At 57.1% G+C, this 19344-nt stretch overlaps 3 protein-coding genes across 4 annotated transcripts; 1 reads left to right on the forward strand and 2 right to left on the reverse strand.

The window, feature by feature from the left end:
• Positions 1-290: 290 nt before the first annotated feature.
• Positions 291-2789, reverse strand: LOC128802084 (zinc finger protein ZFP2-like). 2 transcript variants are annotated; one of them, XM_053968292.1, is made up of 3 exons: positions 2697-2776; positions 2348-2456; positions 291-2161 (listed from the first exon to the last, which is right to left on the reverse strand). In XM_053968292.1, the coding sequence occupies exons 2-3, from the start codon at positions 2427-2429 to the stop codon at positions 636-638; spliced, it is 1608 nt and encodes a 535-aa protein (XP_053824267.1). In that variant the 5' UTR covers positions 2430-2456; positions 2697-2776; the 3' UTR covers positions 291-635. The 2 variants fall into 2 exon arrangements, with proteins under 2 accessions (XP_053824267.1, XP_053824266.1); XM_053968291.1 differs by having other exon boundaries at positions 2348-2789.
• A 334-nt stretch (positions 2790-3123) lies between these two features.
• LOC128802087 (zinc finger protein 883-like) lies at positions 3124-5855 on the reverse strand. The gene is made up of 3 exons (XM_053968298.1): positions 5774-5855; positions 5425-5538; positions 3124-5238 (listed from the first exon to the last, which is right to left on the reverse strand). Exons 2-3 carry the CDS (start codon positions 5504-5506, stop codon positions 3794-3796), a joined length of 1527 nt encoding a protein of 508 aa, XP_053824273.1. The 5' UTR covers positions 5507-5538; positions 5774-5855; the 3' UTR covers positions 3124-3793.
• A 2450-nt stretch (positions 5856-8305) lies between these two features.
• Positions 8306-19284, forward strand: RDH8 (retinol dehydrogenase 8). Its single transcript, XM_053968319.1, has 6 exons — positions 8306-8405; positions 9807-9968; positions 12209-12388; positions 14036-14129; positions 16513-16696; positions 19060-19284. Exons 1-6 carry the CDS (start codon positions 8306-8308, stop codon positions 19282-19284), a joined length of 945 nt encoding a protein of 314 aa, XP_053824294.1.
• Positions 19285-19344: the final 60 nt, after the last annotated feature.

Genomic DNA, 19344 nt, shown 5'->3' on the forward strand with positions numbered 1-19344 from the left:
CAAGAGTGATAAAGTTCTGGAATGGCTGCCCGGGGAGGTGGTGGAGTCACCGCCCCTGGATGGGTTTAGAACAAGCCTGGACGTGGCACTGGGTGCCAGGGTTGAGTTGAGGTATTGGGGCTGGCTTGGACTCGATGATCTAGAGGGTCTCTTCCAACCCAACGGTTCCATGAGATCCAAACTGGGATGGGAGCAGGACGGGACCGGGAGTGGGGGTGACATGGAAATGGGGGGGGGGGGCAATGCAAGTCACAGCGGGGAGAGGGGGATGCAGCAGGAACCAGGACGGGGGACATGGGGACACCTCCAGGGCAGGGGCTCCTCCATCAGCTGCCCCAGAACCTCCGCCAGGGTCTCCCAGCTCAGCCAGAGCCGCTGGGCCTGGGGTGCCCAAAGCCCTGAGCAACCCCCAAGTCCCTCCTGGAAACCCTCAGCTCCCTCGGACTCAACATCCCCCTCATCCCCTGGAGGATCCCCCCCACGTCACCAATCCTTGTCTTAGTTCAACATCTTTTTATTTTTAACCCAGCTTTGGGTGTTTGGAAAGTACAAAAAAAAGAAACGGAAAGAAAATCTGGGCCACGGGGAGCCGGGAGGACGCGGAGCCCCCCAGGCAGGTGTCTTCCCAACACGGATCACCGGGGCTCTGCCCGCCGGGGATCATCCAGCGCGGATCCTCCCGCGGGGGTCGGAGCTGGAGCGGCGCAAGGAGCTCTTCCCGCGCTCGGGGATGTCTCAGCGCTGCCCTTATGGTGCCTCCGTTGGTGCCTGGACAGCGTCGAGCTGTGCGAGAAGCTCTTCCTGCACTGGGCACACTCGTAGGGTTTCTCCCTGGTGTGGACGTGCCAGTGGGCGATGAGGGCGGCTCTCTGGTTGAAGCTCTTCTCGCAGCTGGGGCAGCGGAAGGGCCTCTCCCCCGTGTGGATGCGCTTGTGCACGATGAGAGACGAGCTGGTCACAAACCTCTTCTGGCACTGATCGCACTCAAAAGGCCTCTCCCCGCTGTGGATCCTCTGGTGGACGTTCAGGCTGGACTTTGTGCTGAAGTTATTCCCGCACTCCCCACACTTGTAGGGCCATTCCGCGCCGTGGCTCCTCTGGTGGACGATCAGGCTGGAGTTGTCACCGAAGCTCTTCCCGCACTGCCCGCACTCGTACGGCTTCTCCCGCGCGTGGCTCCTCTGGTGGACGATCAGCTGGCAGCTCCTGGGGAAGCTCTTCCCACACTGGGGACACTCGTAGGGGCACTCCCCGATGTGGATGCTCCGGTGCTCGACGAGGTCAGAGTTCTGCTCGAAGCCCTTCCCGCAGTCGCGGCAGCGGAAGCGCCTCTCCTCCGCGTGCGTGCACTGGTGCAGGAGGAGAAGCGAGCTTTTCTTAAACCTCTTCTTGCACTGATCACACTCGTAGGGCTTCTCCCCACTGTGCGTCGTCTGGTGGTAGACGAGCTGGGAGCTCCTGCTGAAGCTCTTCTCGCACTGGTCACACTTGTAGGGCCTCTCCCCCGTGTGGCTCCTCTGGTGGACGCTCAGGTGGGAGCTCGAACTGAAGCTCTTCCCGCACTCCCCGCACTCGTAGGGCCTCTCCCCGGTGTGGCTCCTCTGGTGGACAACCAGGGTGCAGCTCAGCACGAAACTCTTGCCACACTGGTCGCACTTGTAGGGCCGTTCCCCGGTGTGGATTCTGCGATGGCAGATCAGGGCGGATCTCCACCTGAAGCTCTTCCCGCATTCCGAGCACTTGTAGAGCTGCTCCCCCGTGTGGATATTGGAGTGGCGGATCAGGGAGATTTCCCACCTGAAGCTCTTCCCGCACACCTCACACCTGTAGACCTCTTCCCCCGTGTGGACTCTGCGGTGGCGGCTCAGCGCGGATCTCCACCTGAAGCTCTTCCCGCACTCCGAGCACTCGTGGGGCTTCTCCCCATCCTGGAGCGGCTCGTGGACCCCCAGCTCCGAGCTCCGGCCGCCTCCCCGGCCCGGGCTGGCTCTTTCCCCCTGCGATCCCCGCCATCCGCGCTCGCAGCCCCTCCTCGCGAGGCATCTCCGGGGCTTTTCCTCCCCGTTGGGTTCCTGCGCCGCGGAGCCACTCCAAAGGGCCTCTTCCAGCAGCTTCTGCCGCGGGGATTTCTCCTCCCTGCTCTCCACGCCCGGCTCCTGCTCTGGGGGAGGAAGGACAAGGAGAGGATGGGATTTGCCTCCGGGCCCCAGGCAAGGGCAAGGAGATCCCCGCAGCGCGTCCCCGGCAGGACGGCGGCGGCAGCAGGGCTGTCCTGCAGCCGGGGGCCGTGCCGGGCTGGGACATGGAGCAGCACGGAGGGGGAAAGGGGCGCTGACTTCCTCCTCACCTGCCTGGGGCTCCCGGGCCATCTTCCTCTTCCTCGCCGCCCCCTCCTCCTCCTCCTGCTGCTGCTGCTGCTGCTGCTGCATCGGGCCGAGGCTGGGGAGTGGGAAATGCTGCTCTGGGGGAGAACAAGGGCTGGGCGCGCTGCCTTCGATGGTGCCGCTGCCCGAGCGCGGCTGCACAAGGCAGCGCCCCCCTTCCAGCCTCGGGGGGCCCGGAGCCCGCTCCTCCCCGGCCTCCCCCACCCCTCCAGCCTGCCGGGGGTCCCCGGGCTCCGCCATCGCCCCTCGGCGCTCTCCCCGCTCCGGGGCTCCCGCCTTCCCCGCCGGGGCGAGCTGCCGCTCCCCGCTCACCTGCGGCTGCCGGGCGGGCGATGCCGGCGGAGCCGGGGCAGCTGCGGCCTGAGCGGGGCAACCGCGTGGGCTCGGGGCTGCTCCTCCTCTTCCTCTTCCCGCTCCTCCTCTTTCTTTGTCCCTCCTCTTCCTCCCGCTCCTCTCTTTCCCTTTCCTTTTCCTCCTCCTCTGTCGCTCTTCTTCCTCCCCCTCCTCTTCCTCTTCCTGCTCCTCCTCCTCTGTCCCTCCTCTTCCTCGCTCTCCCCTCCGCTCCCAGCCCGGCCCGGGCGGTGCCGGAAGCCCTGGGAGCGCTGGGAGCGATGCTGGGAGCACTGGGAGCGATCGGGAGAGCAGCGGCAGCGATGCTGAGAGCAGCGGGCAGGGGCTGGGAGCGCTTTCCCTGCCAGTCGCGCTCTTACTGGGAGCACTGGGAGGGAACTGGGAGGAAACCGCGCCCGGAGGCGGCCGCAGCCGGCGGCGGGCGGGGCCAAGCCCAGGGGCGGGGCCATGCAAATCCGGGAGCGATCGCGCGCTGGGATTGGTGGGCGGCAGCAGCGCGGGGTTTGCTCGGTGACGTCAGAGCCGGGGCGGGGCCAGGGAATAGAGGAAAGGCGAGCAGACACAGAATAGGGGGACAGGGAATGAGACTGGGAGTGGGATCCGGACTGGGATGGGAGCAGGATGGGATCGGGAATGGAGAGAATTGGGAACAGGCTGGGGGCACAGAGGGTGACAGCAGGGACAGAGGAATCCTGCACAGCTGACAGCAGGAACCAGGACGGGGGACATGGGGACACCTCCAGGGCAGGGGCTCCTCCATCAGCTGCCCCAGAACCTCCGCCAGGGTCTCCCAGCTCAGCCAGAGCCGCTGGGCCTGGGGTGCCCAAAGCCCTGAGCAACCCCCAAGTCCCTCCTGGAAACCCTCAGCTCCCTCGGACTCAACATCCCCCTCATCTCCTGGAAGATCCCCCCCACGTCACCAATCCTTGTTAAACTTCTCTATTTTTAATTGAGTTTTGGGTGTTTGAAAAGTACAAAAAGGAAGCAAAAAGAAAATCCAGGCCACGGGGAGCCGGGAGGACGCAGAACCCCCCAGGCAGGTGTCTTCCCAACACGGATCACCGGGGCTCTGCCCGCCGGGGATCATCCAGCGCGGATCCTCCCGCGGGGGTCGGAGCTGGAGTGGCGCGCGGAGCTCTTCCCGCGCTCGGGGCTCTCGCAGCGCTGCCCTTGTGGTCCCGGCTGCACTGGTGTCTGCTCAGGGTCGAGCTCTGTGAGAAGCTCTTCCCGCACTGCCTGCACTCGTAGGGCCTCTCCCCGGTGTGGACGCGCCGGTGCCTGGCGAGGTGGGAGTTCAGCTTGAAGCCCTTCCCGCAGTCGGGGCAGCGGAAGGGCCTCTCGTCCGTGTGGAAGCGCTGGTGCTTGAGAAGATCACAGCTGGTCCGAAACCTTTTCCCGCACTGCCCGCACTCGTAGGGCCTCTCCTGGGTGTGGGTGCGCCGGTGCCTGGTGAGGGTAAAGTTCTGCTTGAAGCCCTTCCCGCACTCGGGGCAGCGGAAGGGCCTCTCCTGCGCGTGTGAGCGCTGGTGCGGGAGGAGATGGGAGCTGGTGCGGAACCTCTTCTGGCACTGCCCGCACTCGTACGGCCTCTCCCCGGTGTGGCCCCTCTGGTGGACAATCAGGCTGAAGTTCTCGCTGAAGCCCTTCCCGCACTCCCCGCACTCGTAGGGCCTCTCCCCGGTGTGGATCCTCCGGTGGGTGACGAGGACGGAGTTGTGCTTGAAGCCCTTCCCGCAGTCGGGGCAGCGGAAGGGCCTCTCGTCCGTGTGGATGCGCTGGTGCACGAGGAGATCAGAGGTGCTCTGGAACCTCTTCCTGCATTTGCCGCACTCGTAGGGCCTCTCCCCGGTGTGGACGCGCCGGTGCCTGGTGAGGGTGGAGCTGCGGTTGAAGCTCTTGCCGCAGTCGGGGCAGCGGAAGGGCCTCTCGTCAGTGTGAGAGCGCTGGTGCTCAACGAGGTGACTGCTGCCCCGAAACCTCTTCTGGCACTGCCCACACTCGTAGGGCCTCTCCCCGGTGTGGCCCCTCTGGTGCACAATCAGGTTGGTGCTCCCTCTGAAGCTCTTCCCGCACTCCCCACACTTGTAGGGCCTCTCCCCGGTGTGGATCCTCTGGTGGACGTTCAGGCTGGACCTCAACCTGAAGCCCTTCCCACACTCCCCACACCTGTAGGGCCTCTCCCCGCTGTGGATCCTCTGGTGGATGACCAGCTCGGATTTCCGCCTGAAGCTCTTCCCGCACTCCGAGCACTCGTGGGGCTTCTCCCCATCCTGGAGCGGCTCGTGGACCCCCAGCTCCGAGCTCCGGCCGCCTCCCCGGCCCGGGCTGGCTCTTTCCCCCTGCGATCCCCGCCATCTGCGCTCGCAGCCCCTCCTCGCGAGGCATCTCCGGGGCTTTTCCTCCCCGTTGGGTTCCTGCGCCGCGGAGCCGCTCCAAAGGGCCTCTTCCAGCAGCTTCTGCCGCGGGGATTTCTCCTCCCTGCTCTCCACGCCCGGCTCCTGCTCTGGGGGAGGAAGGACAAGGAGAGGATGGGATTTGCCTCCGGGCCCCAGGCAAGGGCAAGGAGATCCCCGCAGCGCGTCCCCGGCAGGACGGCGGCGGCAGCAGGGCTGTCCTGCAGCCGGGGGCCGTGCCGGGCTGGGACATGGAGCAGCACGGAGGGGGAAAGGGGCGCTGACTTCCTCCTCACCTGCCTGGGGCTCCCGGGCCATCTTCCTCTTCCTCGCCGCCCCCTCCTCCTCCTCCTGCTGCTGCTGCTGCTGCTGCTGCATCGGGCCGAGGCTGGGGAGTGGGAAATGCTGCTCTGGGGGAGAACAAGGGCTGGGCGCGCTGCCTTCGATGGTGCCGCTGCCCGAGCGCGGCTGCACAAGGCAGCGCCCCCCTTCCAGCCTCGGGGGGCCCGGAGCCCGCTCCTCCCCGGCCTCCCCCACCCCTCCAGCCTGCCGGGGGTCCCCGGGCTCCGCCATCGCCCCTCGGCGCTCTCCCCGCTCCGGGGCTCCCGCCTTCCCCGCCGGGGCGAGCTGCCGCTCCCCGCTCACCTGCGGCTGCCGGGCGGGCGATGCCGGCGGAGCCGGGGCAGCTGCGGCCTGAGCGGGGCAACCGCGTGGGCTCGGGGCTGCTCCTCCTCTTCCTCTTCCCGCTCCTCCTCTTCCTCTTCCCGCTCCTCCTCTTCCTCTTCCCGCTCCTCCTCTTCCTCTTCCCGCTCCTCCTCTTCTTCTTCCCGCTCCTCCTCTTCCTCCCGCTCCTCTCTTTCCCTTTCCTTTTCCTCCTCCTCTGTCGCTCTTCTTCCTCCCGTTCCTCTTCCTCTTCTTACTCCTCCTTCTCTCCCTCCTCCTCCTTCTCCTCTGTCCCCCCTCTTCCTCGCGCTCCTCTTCCTGCTCCTGCTCCTCCTTCTCCCCCTCCTCCTCTTCCCGCTCCTCCTCTTCCTCCCACTCCTCTCTTTCCCTTTCCTTTTCCTCCTCCTCTGTCGCTCCTCTTCCTCCCGCTCCTCTTCCTCTTCCTGCTCCTGCTTCTCCCCCTCCTCCTCCTCCTCTGTCCCTCCTCTTCCTCGCGCTCCCCTCCGCTCCCAGCCCGGCCCGGGCGGTGCCGGAAGCCCTGGGAGCACTGGGAGCGATGCTGGGAGCACTGGGAGCGATCGGGAGAGCAGCGGCAGCGATGCTGAGAGCAGCGGGCAGGGGCTGGGAGCGCTTTCCCTGCCAGTCGCGCTCTTACTGGGAGCACTGGGAGGGAACTGGGAGGAAACCGCGCCCGGAGGCGGCCGCAGCCGGCGGCGGGGAGGGCGTGGTTATGCAAATATAGTTGAACCCCGCGCTGTGATTGGCGGGTGCCGCGCAGTGCTTTGCGTGAGTTTTGGGCGTGGTTATGCAAATGTTTCATTTCACTGGAGTATTGGGGTTTAAATGTGGGCGTGGTTATGCAAATGAAGATCGGTTCTCTGTGTGTGTGTGTGTGTGTGTGTGTGCCCCCACATCGTCACTCTGGGACCCCCCCCCAATTTCGGGTCCTCCCCTCCCCCACAGCCGCAGGGATTCTCACCGGGGGGGGGAAATTTTGGGGACCCCCCTGAAGTTTGGGCTTCCCACCCCCAAAGACCTTCAGGACCCCCCAAATCCCCCCAGGACCCCCCAGTTCACCCCAGGGGTCTCTGGGGACCCCCAGTTCTCCTCCGCGGGGATGATTTTAGGGGTGGGGGTCGGCCCGGGGACCCCCCCGCGGGGCTCGGTACCGGCCAGGACCGGGCCGTGGGTCCGGGGGGAACCAGCCGGGGCCGTGGGGAGAGTCCCGGGGGTCCCCGGTGCTCGGTGCCGGAGCGCAACGCCCGCGCCGGGGGTCCCCGGTGGGTCTGGGGTCCGGTGCTGCAGCTTGGAATGAGAGCGAGGGGTCTCCGGTCCGTCCGGGGGGTTCCCGGTGCTCGGTACCGGAGCTCGGAGCCGCTTCTGGAGGTCCTTGTTGGGCTCCCGGTGCTCGGTACCGGAGCTCGGAGCTCGGTCGGTGCGGTCCCGGTGTCCGGTCCCGGAGCTCGGAGCCCGCTTCGGGCCGTGCCGGTTCCCGGTACCGGAGCTCGGAGCCCAGGCCTGGTGTTGCCGGTGCTCGGTCCCGGAGGTCAGAACCCCGTCCGGGCCGTTGCGATGCTCGGTACCGGAGGTCAGAACCCGGTCCGGGCGGTACCGGAGCTCGGAGCCCCCCGCCCTGGGGACACTCCGGGGTGCCACCCCCCTCCTCGGTGACATCCCGAGGTGCCACCCCACTTTGGTGACACCCCGGGGTGTCCCCCCTCCTTGGTGACATCCCGAGGTGCCACCTTCCTATGGTGACACCCCAAGGTGTTGCCCCCCCCGGCGACATCCCGAGGTGTCCCCCCACTTTGGTGACATCCCGAGGTGTCCCCCCACCTTGGTGACATCCCGAGGTGTCCCGCTCCTTGGTGACATCCCGGGGTGTCCCCCCCCCCCCCTTGGTGACATCCCGAGGTGTCCCGCTCCTTGGTGACATCCCGGGGTGTCCCCCCCCCCCCCTTGGTGACATCCCGGGGTGTCCCGCTCCTTGGTGACATCCCGGGGTGTCACCCCCCACTTTGGTGACACCCCGAGGTGTCCCCTCCCTATGGTGACATCCCGGGGTGCCGCCCCCCCTCCTTGGTGACATCCCGGGGTGTCCCCCCCGCTCGGTGTCATCCCGAGGTGCCACCCCCGCCCTTTGTGACATCCCGAGGTGCCACCCCCCGCTCGGTGTCACCCCGGGGTGTTCCCCCCCCCCGGTGACACCCCGAGGTGTCCCCCTCCCGGTGACATCCCGAGGTGCCACCCCCCAGTTTGGTGACACCCTGAGGTGTCCCCCACCCTCGGTGCCACCCCGAGGTGTCCCCCTCCCGGTGCCACCCCGAGGTGCCACCCCCCGCTCGGTGTCACCCCGAGGTGTCCCCCTCCCGGTGACATCCCGAGGTGCCACCCCCCGCTCGGTGTCACCCCGGGTGTCCCCCCCCGTCCCCCGCTGGTGACCCCGCTCCCGGTGCCACCACGTGAGCGCTGATCCCGTTAAGCGCCTTTGGCCGGGGGGGGGGAGGTGACACCATGGCCACCCCCCGCACTGTCCTTGTCACCGGCTGCTCCTCGGGCATCGGCCTGGCCGTGGCCGTGCAGCTCGCCAGGGACCCCCAGAAGCGATACCTGGGTGAGGGGGGGTCCCCAAGGGTCCCCAAATGTCCCCAGGGGTCCCCAAGGGTCCCCAAGGCGGGAGGGGGACACGGGAAATAGCGGGGGGGAGGGGGGGACACCCCGGGATTGTCCCCAAGGCGGGAGGGAAGGGGGGGGACACCCCGGGGGGGACAGGGGAGGGTCCCCAAGTGTCCCCAAGGGTCCCCAAATGTCCCCAGGGGTCCCCAAGGGTCCCCAAGGTGGGAGGGGGATACGGGAAATAGCGGGAGGGAAAGGGGGGGGACACCCCGGGATTGTCCCCAAGGCGGGAGGGAAGGGGGGGGACACCCCGGGGGGGACAGGGGGACACCTCGGGGGGACCCCAAATGGCCCCGAGGGACCCCAAGTGTCCCCAGGGGTCCCCAAGGGTCCCCAAGGGTCCCCAAGCTGGGAGGGGGACACGGGAAATGCCGTGGGGGGAGGGGGGGGACACCCCGGGATTGTCCCCAAGGCGAGAGGGGAAGGGGGGGGACACCCCGGGAGGGTCAGGGGGACACCCCGGGAGGACCCCAAATGGCCCCGAGGGACCCCAAATGTCCCCAGGGGGTCCCCAAGGGTCCCCAAGGTGGGAGGGGGACACGGGAAATAGCGGGAGGGGAAGGGGGGGAACACCCCGGGAGGACCCCAAATGTCCCCAAATGTTCCCAAGTGTCCCCAAATGTCCCCAGGGGTCCCCAAGGCGGGAGGGGGACACGGGAAATAGCGGGAGGGAAGGGGGGGACACCCCGGGATTGTCCCCAAGGCGGGAGGGGAGGGGGGGGACACCCCGGGAGGGTCAGGGGGACACCCCGGGAGGGGAGGGGAGGGTCCCCAAATGTCCCCAAGTGTCCCCAAGGGTCCCCAAATGTCCCCAAGGGACCCCAAATGTCCCCAGGGGTCCCCAAGGGTCCCCAAGGTGGGAGGAGGACACGGGAAATAGCGGGAGGGAAAGGGGGGGGACACCCCGGGATTGTCCCCAAGGCGGTTTTTGGGGTCCCTGATGGGTTTTTGGGGTCCGCAATGGTGGCCACCATGCGGGACCTGTCCCGGGCAGTTTCTGGGGTCTCGAATGGGATTTTTGGGATTATTTTGGGATTATTTTGGGATTTTTTGGGGTGCAGTCGTGGCCACCATGCGGGACCTGTCCCGGGGTCTCGAATGGGATTTTTGGGATTATTTTGGGATTATTTTGGGATTATTTTGGGATTTTTCGGGGTGCAGTCGTGGCCACCATGCGGGACCTGTCCCGGGGTCTCTAATGGGATTTTTGGGATTATTTTGGGATTATTTTGGGATTTTTCGGGGTGCAGTCGTGGCCACCATGCGGGACCTGTCCCGGGGTCTCGAATGGGATTTTTGGGATTATTTTGGGATTATTTTGGGATTTTTCGGGGTGCAGTCGTGGCCACCATGCGGGACCTGTCGCGCCGCGGGCCGCTGGAGGCGGCGGCCGGGGCCGCGCTCGGGGACACGCTGCGCATCCTGCGCCTCGATGTCACCAGCGACAGCTCCGTGGCCGAGTGCCTGCGGGAGGTGCCGGGGGGGCGCGTGGACGTCGTGGGTGAGGAAATTCCGGGGATCTTGGGGGGATTTGGGGGATTCTGGCGAGTTTTGGGGATTTTTTGGGAGTTTTTTGGGGAATTTTGGGGAGTTTTGGGGAGTTTTTGGGAGGTTTATAGTGGAATTTGGGGGAGTTTTTGGGGATTTTTGGGGATTTTGGGGGAGGTTTTAGGGGATTTTTGGGGATTTTGAGAAGTTTTTGGGGAGTTTTTGGGGAGTTTTTGGGGATTTTGGGGGAGGTTTTAGGGGATTTTTGGGGATTTTGGGGGGAGTTTTTGGGGGAGTTTTTTGGGATTTTTGGGGATTTTGGGGGAGGTTTTAGGGGATTTTTGGGGATTTTGGGGAGTTTTTGGGGAGCTTTGGGGAGTTTTTGGGGATTTTGGGGGAGTTTTTGGGGATTTTTGGGGATTTTGGGGATTTTTGGGGAGTTTTTGGGAGGTTTTGAGGATTTTGGGGGAGGTTTTAGGGGATTTTTGGGGATTTGGGGGGAGTTTTTGGGAGTTTTTTGGGATTTTGGGGGATTTTGGGGGAGGTTTTAGGGGATTTTGAGGGATTTGGGGGGAGTTTTGGGGAGTTTTTTGGGATTTTGGGGAGTTTTTGGGGATTTTTGGGGATTTTTGGGAGTTTTTTGGGGATTTTTGGGAGGTTTTAGGGGATTTTGGGGTTTTTGGGGGAGGTTTTAGGGGATTTTTGGGGAATTTTGGGGAGTTTGGGGGAGGTTTTAGGGGATTTTTGGGGAGTTTGGGGGAGTTTTTGGGGATTTTTGGGGAGTTTTTGGGAGGTTTATAGTGGAATTTGGGGAGTTTTTGGGGAATTTTGGGGAGTTTGGGGGAGGTTTTGGGGATTTTGGGGGAGGTTTTAGGGGATTTTGGGGGATTTTGGGGGAGTTTTGGGGGATTTTTGGGGAGTTTGGGGGAGTTTTTGGGGATTTTTGGGGAGTTTGGGGGAGTTTTGGGGATTTTTTTGGGAGTTTTTTGGGGATTTTGGGGAGTTTTTGGGAGGTTTTAGGGAATTTTTGGGGATTTGGGGGGAGTTTTTGGGAGTTTTTTGGGATTTTTGGGGAGGTTTTAGGGGATTTTGGGGGATTTTAGGGAGTTTTTGGGAGGTTTTCGGGGATTTTGGGGAGTTTTGGGGAGATTTTTCCGGGTTTTTGGGGAGTTTGGGGGAGGTTTTGGGGATTTTTTTGGGAGGTTTTAGGGGAATTTTTGGGGATTTTGGGGGAGTTTTTGGGAGGTTTTCGGAGATTTTCGGGGAATTTTGGGGAGTTTTTGGGAGATTTTGGGGGATTTTTGGGGATTTTGGGGAATTTTGGGAGATTTTCGGGGATTTTTGGGAAGTTTTGGGGCGTTGGGGGCGGTTCCGGGGTGATTTGGGGGATTTTGGGGGATTTTTGGGGGATTTTTGGGGATTTCGGGCTGGGTTTGGGCACCCATGAAGAGTTTTGCTTCTGATGGGCCAATTTTGGGGCAATTTCGGGTTTTTTGGGGTTCCCCTGACTCCTCTGTCCCCCCTCAGAGAACAACGCCGGGCTGTGGATTTTGGGGAGGATTTTGGGGTGGATTTGGGGTGGATTTGGGGTGGATTTGATGGGATTTATTGGGATTTTATGGGATTTATTGGGATTTGGGTATCTCAGGGCTCCGTGGGCCGATTTTTGGGGGGATTTTGGATTTTTTTGGGGTTCCCCTGACCCCCCCCGGACCCCCCCAGTGAACAACTCAGGGCTGTGGATTTTGGGGTGGTTTTGGGTTGGATTTTATGGGATTTTTATGGGATTTTTATGGGATTTATTGGGATTTGGGTATCTCAGAGCCCCACGGGCCGATTTTTGGGGGGATTTTGGATTTTTTTGGGGTTCCCCTGACCCCCCCCGGACCCCCCCAGTGAACAACTCAGGGCTGTGGATTTTGGGGTGGGTTTGGGGTGGATTTGATGGGATTTTGTGCTGATTTTATGGGATTTAATGGGATTTATTGGGATTTGGGTGTCTCAGAGCCCCACGGGCCGATTTTTGGGGGGATTTTGGATTTTTTTGGGGTTCCCCTGACCCCCCCCGGACCCCCCCAGTGAACAACTCAGGGCTGTGGATTTTGGGGTGGTTTTGGGGTGGTTTTGGGTTGGATTTTATGGGATTTTTATGGGATTTATTGGGATTTGGGTATCTCAGGGCCCCACGAGCCGATTTTTGGGGGGATTTTGGATTTTTTTGGGGTTCCCCTGACCCCCCCCGGACCCCCCCAGTGAACAACGCCGGGGTGGGGCTGGTGGGGCCCCTGGAGAGCGCCTCGGGGGCGCAGGTGCAGCGCGTCTTCGACACCAACGTTTTCGGGGTGCTGCGCCTGGCCCAGGCCCTGCTCCCCCAAATGAAGCGGCGCCGCAGCGGCCACATCGTGGTGGTCAGCAGCGTCATGGGGCTGCAGGGTGAGACCCCCAAAAACCACCCCCAAATCCTCCCCGAGACCCCCAGATTCGGATTCGGGAGCCCAAAAAACCCCCCGGGACGCCAAAATCCTCCTCGGCACCCCAAAATTCGGATTCGGGAGCCCAAAAAACCCCCGGGACCCCCAAATCCTCCTCGGGACCCCAAAATTCGGATTTGGGACCCCAAAAAACCCCCCGGGACCCCCAAATCCTCCTCGGGACACCAAGATTCGGATTCGGGAGCCCAAAAACCCCCCGGGACCCCAAAATCCTCCTCGGCACCCCAAAATTCGGCTTTGGCACCCCCAAAAAAACCCCGGCACCCCAAAATCCTCCTCGGGACCCCAAATTTGGGGGGATCAAGACCCCAGACCCCAAATTTTGGAGGGATCGAGACCCCAGACCCCAAATTTTGGGGGGATGGAGACCCCAGACCCCAAATTTTGGAGGGATCGAGACCCCAGACCCCAAATTCTGTGGGAATTTAGATCTCAAATGCCAAATTTTGGAAGGTTGGAGACCCCAAACGCCAAATTTTGAGGGGATCGAGACCCCAGACCCCAAATTTTGTGATAATTGAGACTCCAGACACCAAATTTTGGGGGGATCGAGACCCCAGACCTCAAATTTTGTGGGAATTGAGACCCCAGACCCCAAATTCTGTGGGAATTTAGATCCCAAACGCCGAATTTTGGAAGGCTGGAGACCCCAAACGCCAAATTTTGGGGGGATCAAGACCCCAAACGCCAAATTTTGAGGGGACCGAGACCCCAGACCCCAAATTTTGGGGAATTGAGACCCCAGACCCCAAATTTTGGGGGGATCGAGACCCCAGACCCCAAATTTTGTGATAATTGAGACCCCAGACCCAAATTTTTGCGGGGATCGAGACCCCAGACCCCAAATTCTGTGGGAATTTAGATCCCAAACGCCGAATTTTGGAAGGTTGGAGACCCCAGACCCCAAATTTTGAGGGGACCGAGACCCCAGACCACAAATTTTGGGGGAATTGAGACCCCAGACCCCAAATTTTGGGGTGATCGAGACCCCAGACCCCAAATTTTGGGGGGATGGAGACCCCAGACCCCAAATTTTGCGGGGATCGAGACCCCAGACCACAAATTTTGGAGGGATCGAGACCCCAGACCCCAAATTCTGTGGGAATTTAGATCCCAAACGCTGAATTTTGGAAGGGTGGAGACCCCAAACGCCAAATTTTGGGGGGATCAAGACCCCAGACCCCAAATTTTGAGGGGACCGAGACCCCAGACCCCAAATTTTGAGGGGACCGAGTCCCCAGACCCCAAATTTTGGGGAATTGAGACCCCAGACCCCAAATTTTGGGGGGATCGAGACCCCAGACCCCAAATTTTGTGATAATTGAGACCCCAGACCCCAAATTTTGCGGGGATCGAGACCCCAGACCACAAATTTTGGGGGAATTGAGACCCCAGACCCCAAATTTTGGGGGGATCGAGACCCCAGACCCCAAATTTTGGGGGGATTGAGACCCCAGACCCCAAATTCTGTGGGAATTTAGATCCCAAACGCCAGAAGTTGCGGGGATGGAGACCCCAGACCCCAAATTTTGGGGGGATTGAGACCCCAGAGCCCTCCCGACCCCCCCAAAACTTTCGGGGTCCCCAGGGGTGATTTTTAACGACATCTACGCCGCCTCCAAGTTCGCGGTGGAGGGGCTGTGCGAGAGCCTGGCCGTGCAGCTGCTGCAGTTCAACGTCTTGTGAGTGCGGGGGGACCCCGAATCACCCCAAAATCACCCCAAAATTATCCCAAAATCATCCCAAAGTCATCCCCAAAATCATCCCAATGTCACCCCAAAAATACCCCCCAAATCACCCCAAAATCACCCCAAAATCAACCCAAAATCATCCCCAAAATCACCCCAAGGTCACCCCAAAATCACCCCAAAATCGTCCCAAAATCATCCCAAAAATCATCCCAAAATCATCCCTAAATCATCCCAAAATCATCCCAATGTCATCCCCAAAATCATCCCTATGTCACCCCAAAAATACCCCCCAAATCACCCCAAAATCACCCCAAAATCGTCCCAAAGTCACCCCAAAATCATCCCCAAAATCATCCCAAAATCATCCCTAAATCATCCCAAAATCATCCCCAAAATCATCCCCAAAATCAACCCAAAATCATCCCCAAATCACCCCAAAATCGTCCCAAAATCACCCCAAAATCACCCCAAAATCGTCCCAAAATCACCCCAAAATCATCCCAAAAATCATCCCAAAATCACCCCAAAATCACCCCAAAATCATCCCAAAATCACCCCAAAATCACCCCAAAATCATCCCAAAATCATCCCCAAAATCATCCCAATGTCACCCCTAAATCATCCCCAAATCATCCCAAAAACACCCCCAAAAAATCCCAAAAGTCATCCCAAAATCATCTCTAAATCATCCCAAAATCCCCCCAAAATCACCCCAAAATCATCCCAAAAATCACCACAAAATCATCCCCAAAAGCACCCCAAAAACATCCCAAAAATCCTCCCAAAGTCACCCCAAAATCATCCCCAAAATCACCCCAAAATCATCCCAAAATCATCCCCAAAATCAACCCAAAGTCACCCCAAAATAATCCCCAAAATCATTCCAAAATCATCCCCAAAATCCCCCCAAATTCATCCCAAAAATCATCCCAAAGTCACCCCAAAATCGTCCCAAAATCATCCCAAAATCATCCCCAAAATTCCCCCAAAATCCCCCCAAAATCATCCCAAAAAATCCCCATAAAACTCCCCCAAATATTCCCATAATTCCCCCAAAAAATCCCAAAAAACCCTAAAAAAATCCCCAAAATTCCCAAAAAATCCCCAAAAATGATCATAAATCCTCCAAAAATCCTCATAATCCCCAAAAAAAACCCTTAAAACCCCCATAAAACCCCCATAAAATCACCAAAAATTCGCCAAAAATCCCCCAAAAAAATCCCAAAAAATCCCCAAAAAATCCCAAAAATTCCCAAAAAAATCCCCAAATCCCCCAAACCCCGCCGCGCTCAGCGTGTCGCTGGTGGAGCCGGGCCCGGTGAACAGGGAGTTCGAGCGGAAGCTGCTGCAGGAGGTGGAAAAATCGGAATTTCCCCCAAAAAATCCCAAAAAAATCCCAAAAGAATCCCCATAAAACCCCCAAAAATTCCAAAAGCCTCCAAAAAACTCCCTAAACCGTCCATAAAATCCCCAAAAATCCCCAAAAATCCCGCTAAAAACCCCCAAAGAGTCCCCAAAAATCCCCATAAAAATCACCAAAAATTTGCCAAAGAACCCCAAAAATCCCCCAAAAAACCCCCAAAACCCCCCAAAATCCCCCAAAAACCCAAAAAATCCCGAAAATTCCCAAAAAATCCCCAAAAATGATCATAAATCCCCCCAAAATCCTCATAATTCCCAAAAAACCCTTAAAACCCCCACAAAACCCCCATAAAATCACCAAAAATTCGCCAAAAAACCCCCAAAAATCCCTAAAAAATCCCAAAAAATCCCCCCAAAAAATCCCAAAAATTCCCAAAATTCCCAAAATCCCCCAAAACCCCGCCGCGCTCAGCGTGTCGCTGGTGGAGCCGGGCCCGGTGAACACGGAGTTCGAGCGGAAGCTGCTGCAGGAGGTGGAAAAATCGGAATTTCCCCCAAAAAATCCCAAAAAAATCCAAAAGAATCCCCATAAAACCCCCAAAAATTCCAAAAGCCTCCAAAAAACTCCCTAAACCGTCCATAAAATCCCCAAAAATCCCCAAAAATCCCGCTAAAAACCCCCAAAGAGTCCCCAAAAATCCCCATAAAAATCACCAAAAATTTGCCAAAGAACCCCAAAAATCCCCCAAAAAACCCCCAAAACGCCCCAAAATCCCCCCAAAAACCCAAAAAATCCCGAAAATTCCCAAAAAATCCCCAAAAATGATCATAAATCCCCCCAAAATCCTCATAATTCCCAAAAAACCCTTAAAACCCCCACAAAACCCCCATAAAATCACCAAAAATTCGCCAAAAAAACCCCAAAAATCCCTAAAAAATCCCAAAAAATCCCCCCAAAAATCCCAAAAATTCCCAAAATTCCCAAAATCCCCCAAAACCCCGCCGCGCTCAGCGTGTCGCTGGTGGAGCCGGGCCCGGTGAACACGGAGTTCGAGCGGAAGCTGCTGCAGGAGGTGGAAAAATCGGAATTTCCCGGCGCGGACGCGGAGACGCTGCGCTACTTCCGCGAGGTTTTCCTGCCCGCCAGCCGCCAGGTGTTCCACACCTTCGGCCAGAGCCCCGAGCAGGTGGCGAAGGTGAACATTGGGAATTTTTGGGAATTTTTGGGAATTTTTTGGGATTTTTTTGGGGTTTTTTTGGAGATTTTTAGGGGTTTTTGGGGCGTTTTTAGAGGTTTTACGGTAATTGTTAGGGGTTTTACGGTAATTTTTAGGGGGTTTTATGGCGATTTTTGGGCTTAATTTTTTTTTATTATTATTATTTTTCGGCATTTTTTTGAGTTTGGGATGTTTTGGCAGTTTTTAGAATTTTTTGGGGGGGTTTTTTATGGGATTTTTTGGCATTTTTGGGGTTTTTTTTGGGGTTTTTATGGCGAATTTTGGGGCACTTTTGGGGCATTTCCTGCCCGCTCCCGCCAGGTGTTCCACACCTTCGGCCAGAGCCCCGAGCAGGTGGCGAAGGTGAACATTGGGCATTTTTTGGGAATTTTTTGGGATTTTTTGGGGGGTTTTTGGGGTTTTTTTGGGGGGTTTTGGGCTTTTTTAGGGGTTTTACGGTAATTTTTACGGGGTTTACGGTAATTTTTAGAGGTTTTACGGTAATTTTGGGGGTTTATGGCGATTTTTGGGATTTTTTGGGATGTTTTGGGGTTTTTATGGCAATTTTTTGGGATTTTTTGGGGTTTTTTTGGGGTTTTTTTGAGATTTTTAGGGGGTTTTAGGGCGTTTTTTAGGGGTTTTACGGTAATTTTTAGGGGTTTTACGGTAATTTTTAGAGGTTTTACGGTAATTTTGGGGGGGGGGTTATGGCGATTTTTGGGATTTTTTGGGGTTTTTCCGGTAATTTTTTGGGTTTTTTTGGGGGTTTTTTTTGGGATTTTTTTGGGGTTTTTTTTGGGGGTTTTACGGTAATTTTTAGAGGTTTTACGGTAATTTTTGGGGGGGGTTTTCCGGCGATTTTTTGGGCTTTAAATCTTTTTTTATTATTTTTTAGGATATTTTTCTGAGTTTTGGGATTTTTTTGGCATTTTTTAGGATTTTTTTGGGGTTTTTATGGCAATTTTTTGGGATTTTTTGGGGTTTTTTGGGTTTTTTTTGGGGCTTTACGGTAATTTTTTTGGGGTTTTACGGCGATTTTTGGGATTTTAAATTTTTTTTATTCCTTTTTAGGATATTTTTTGGACTTTTGGGATGTTTTGGGGTTTTCTGGGGGGGATTTTTGGGGGATTTTTTTCCCGATTTTTTGCGATTTTTTTTCGATTTTTTTTGCACATTTTTCCTGATTTTGGGGGATTTTGTGGAGATTTTTTTGGGATTTTTTGGGGAATTTTTGGGGAGATTTTTTTTGCGGATTCTTTTTCGATTTTTTGCACATTTTCCCTGAATTTGGGGGGATTTTTGGGGGGCGTTTTTTGAGATTTTTCGGGGTTTTTTTTTTATTTTTTGAGATTTTTCGGGGATTTTTTGGGGAATTTTTTTGGGGACTCTTTGGGGAGACCATTTGCGGATTTTTTTTTAAATTTTTTTTTAATTTTTTGCGCATTTTTTTCAATTTTTGGGGCATTTTTTTCAATTTTTTTTGCGCATTTTTTCCAATTTTATGCGCATTTTTTTCAATTTTTTGCGGATTTTTTCAGAGATTTCTTTGGGGATTTTTTTGGGGAATTTTTGGGGAGATTTTTTTTGCAGATTTTTTTTTCCATTTTTTGCACATTTTTCCTGATTTTGGGGGGATTTTTGAGGCATTATTTTCAATTTTTTGCGCATTTTTTTCAATTTTTTGCGCATTTTTTCCAATATTTTGAGGATTTTTGCGGGATTTTTCCGGGGATTTCTTTAGGAATTTTTCCGGGGATCTTTTTAACCCTTTCGGGGTGTCCCCCCAGGCCATCGTGGGGGGGATCGACGCCCCCCGCCCCCATTTCGGGGCTTTCTGGGCGCATTTTTGACCATTTTGGAGCGGATTTTTTGGGGATTTTTTTGGGGAATTTTTGGGGATTCTTTGGGGTGACCATTTGCGGATTTTTTTTTCGATATTTTTTTAAATTTTTTGCGCATTTTTTTCAATTTTTTGGGGCATTTTTTTCAATTTTTTGGGGCATTTTTTTCAATTTTTTTTTGCGCATTTTTTCCAATTTTTTGCGCATTTTTTTCAATTTTTTGCGGATTTTTTCAGAGATTTCTTTGGGGATTTTTTTGGGGGAATTTTTGGGGAGATTTTTTTGCAGATCTTTTTTTCGATTTTTTTGCACATTTTTCCCGATTTTGGAGGGATTTTTGGGGCATTTTTTTGGAGTTTTTTTGGGGTATTTTTTTCAATTTTTTTGGGGATTTTTTTCAAATTTTTGCGCATTTTTTCCAATTTTTTGGGGATTTTTTCGGGGATTTCTTTAGGATTTTTTTCCGGGGATCTTTTTAACCCTTTCGGGGTGTCCCCGCAGGCCATCGTGGCGGTGATCGACGCCCCCCGCCCCCCGTTCCGGACCCCCACCAACGCTCTCTACTCGCCGCTGCTGGCGCTGCGCTTCGCCGACCCCCGCGGGGATTTGGGGGTCCGCACCTTCCACCGCCTCCTCTTCGACCTGGGCCCCCTCTTCCAGCTGAGCCTGGCGCTGCTGCGCTGCCTCACCTGCCGCTGCTGCCGCCGCCGCGTCAGCCCCGTCTGAGCGACCCCCAAATTTGGGGATTTTGGGGGGTCCCGGGGGGGATTTGGGGAGAAATCCGGG

Source organism: Vidua chalybeata, chromosome 33 (genome assembly GCF_026979565.1).
Source record: "Vidua chalybeata isolate OUT-0048 chromosome 33, bVidCha1 merged haplotype, whole genome shotgun sequence".
Lineage (NCBI taxonomy): Eukaryota > Metazoa > Chordata > Aves > Passeriformes > Viduidae > Vidua > Vidua chalybeata.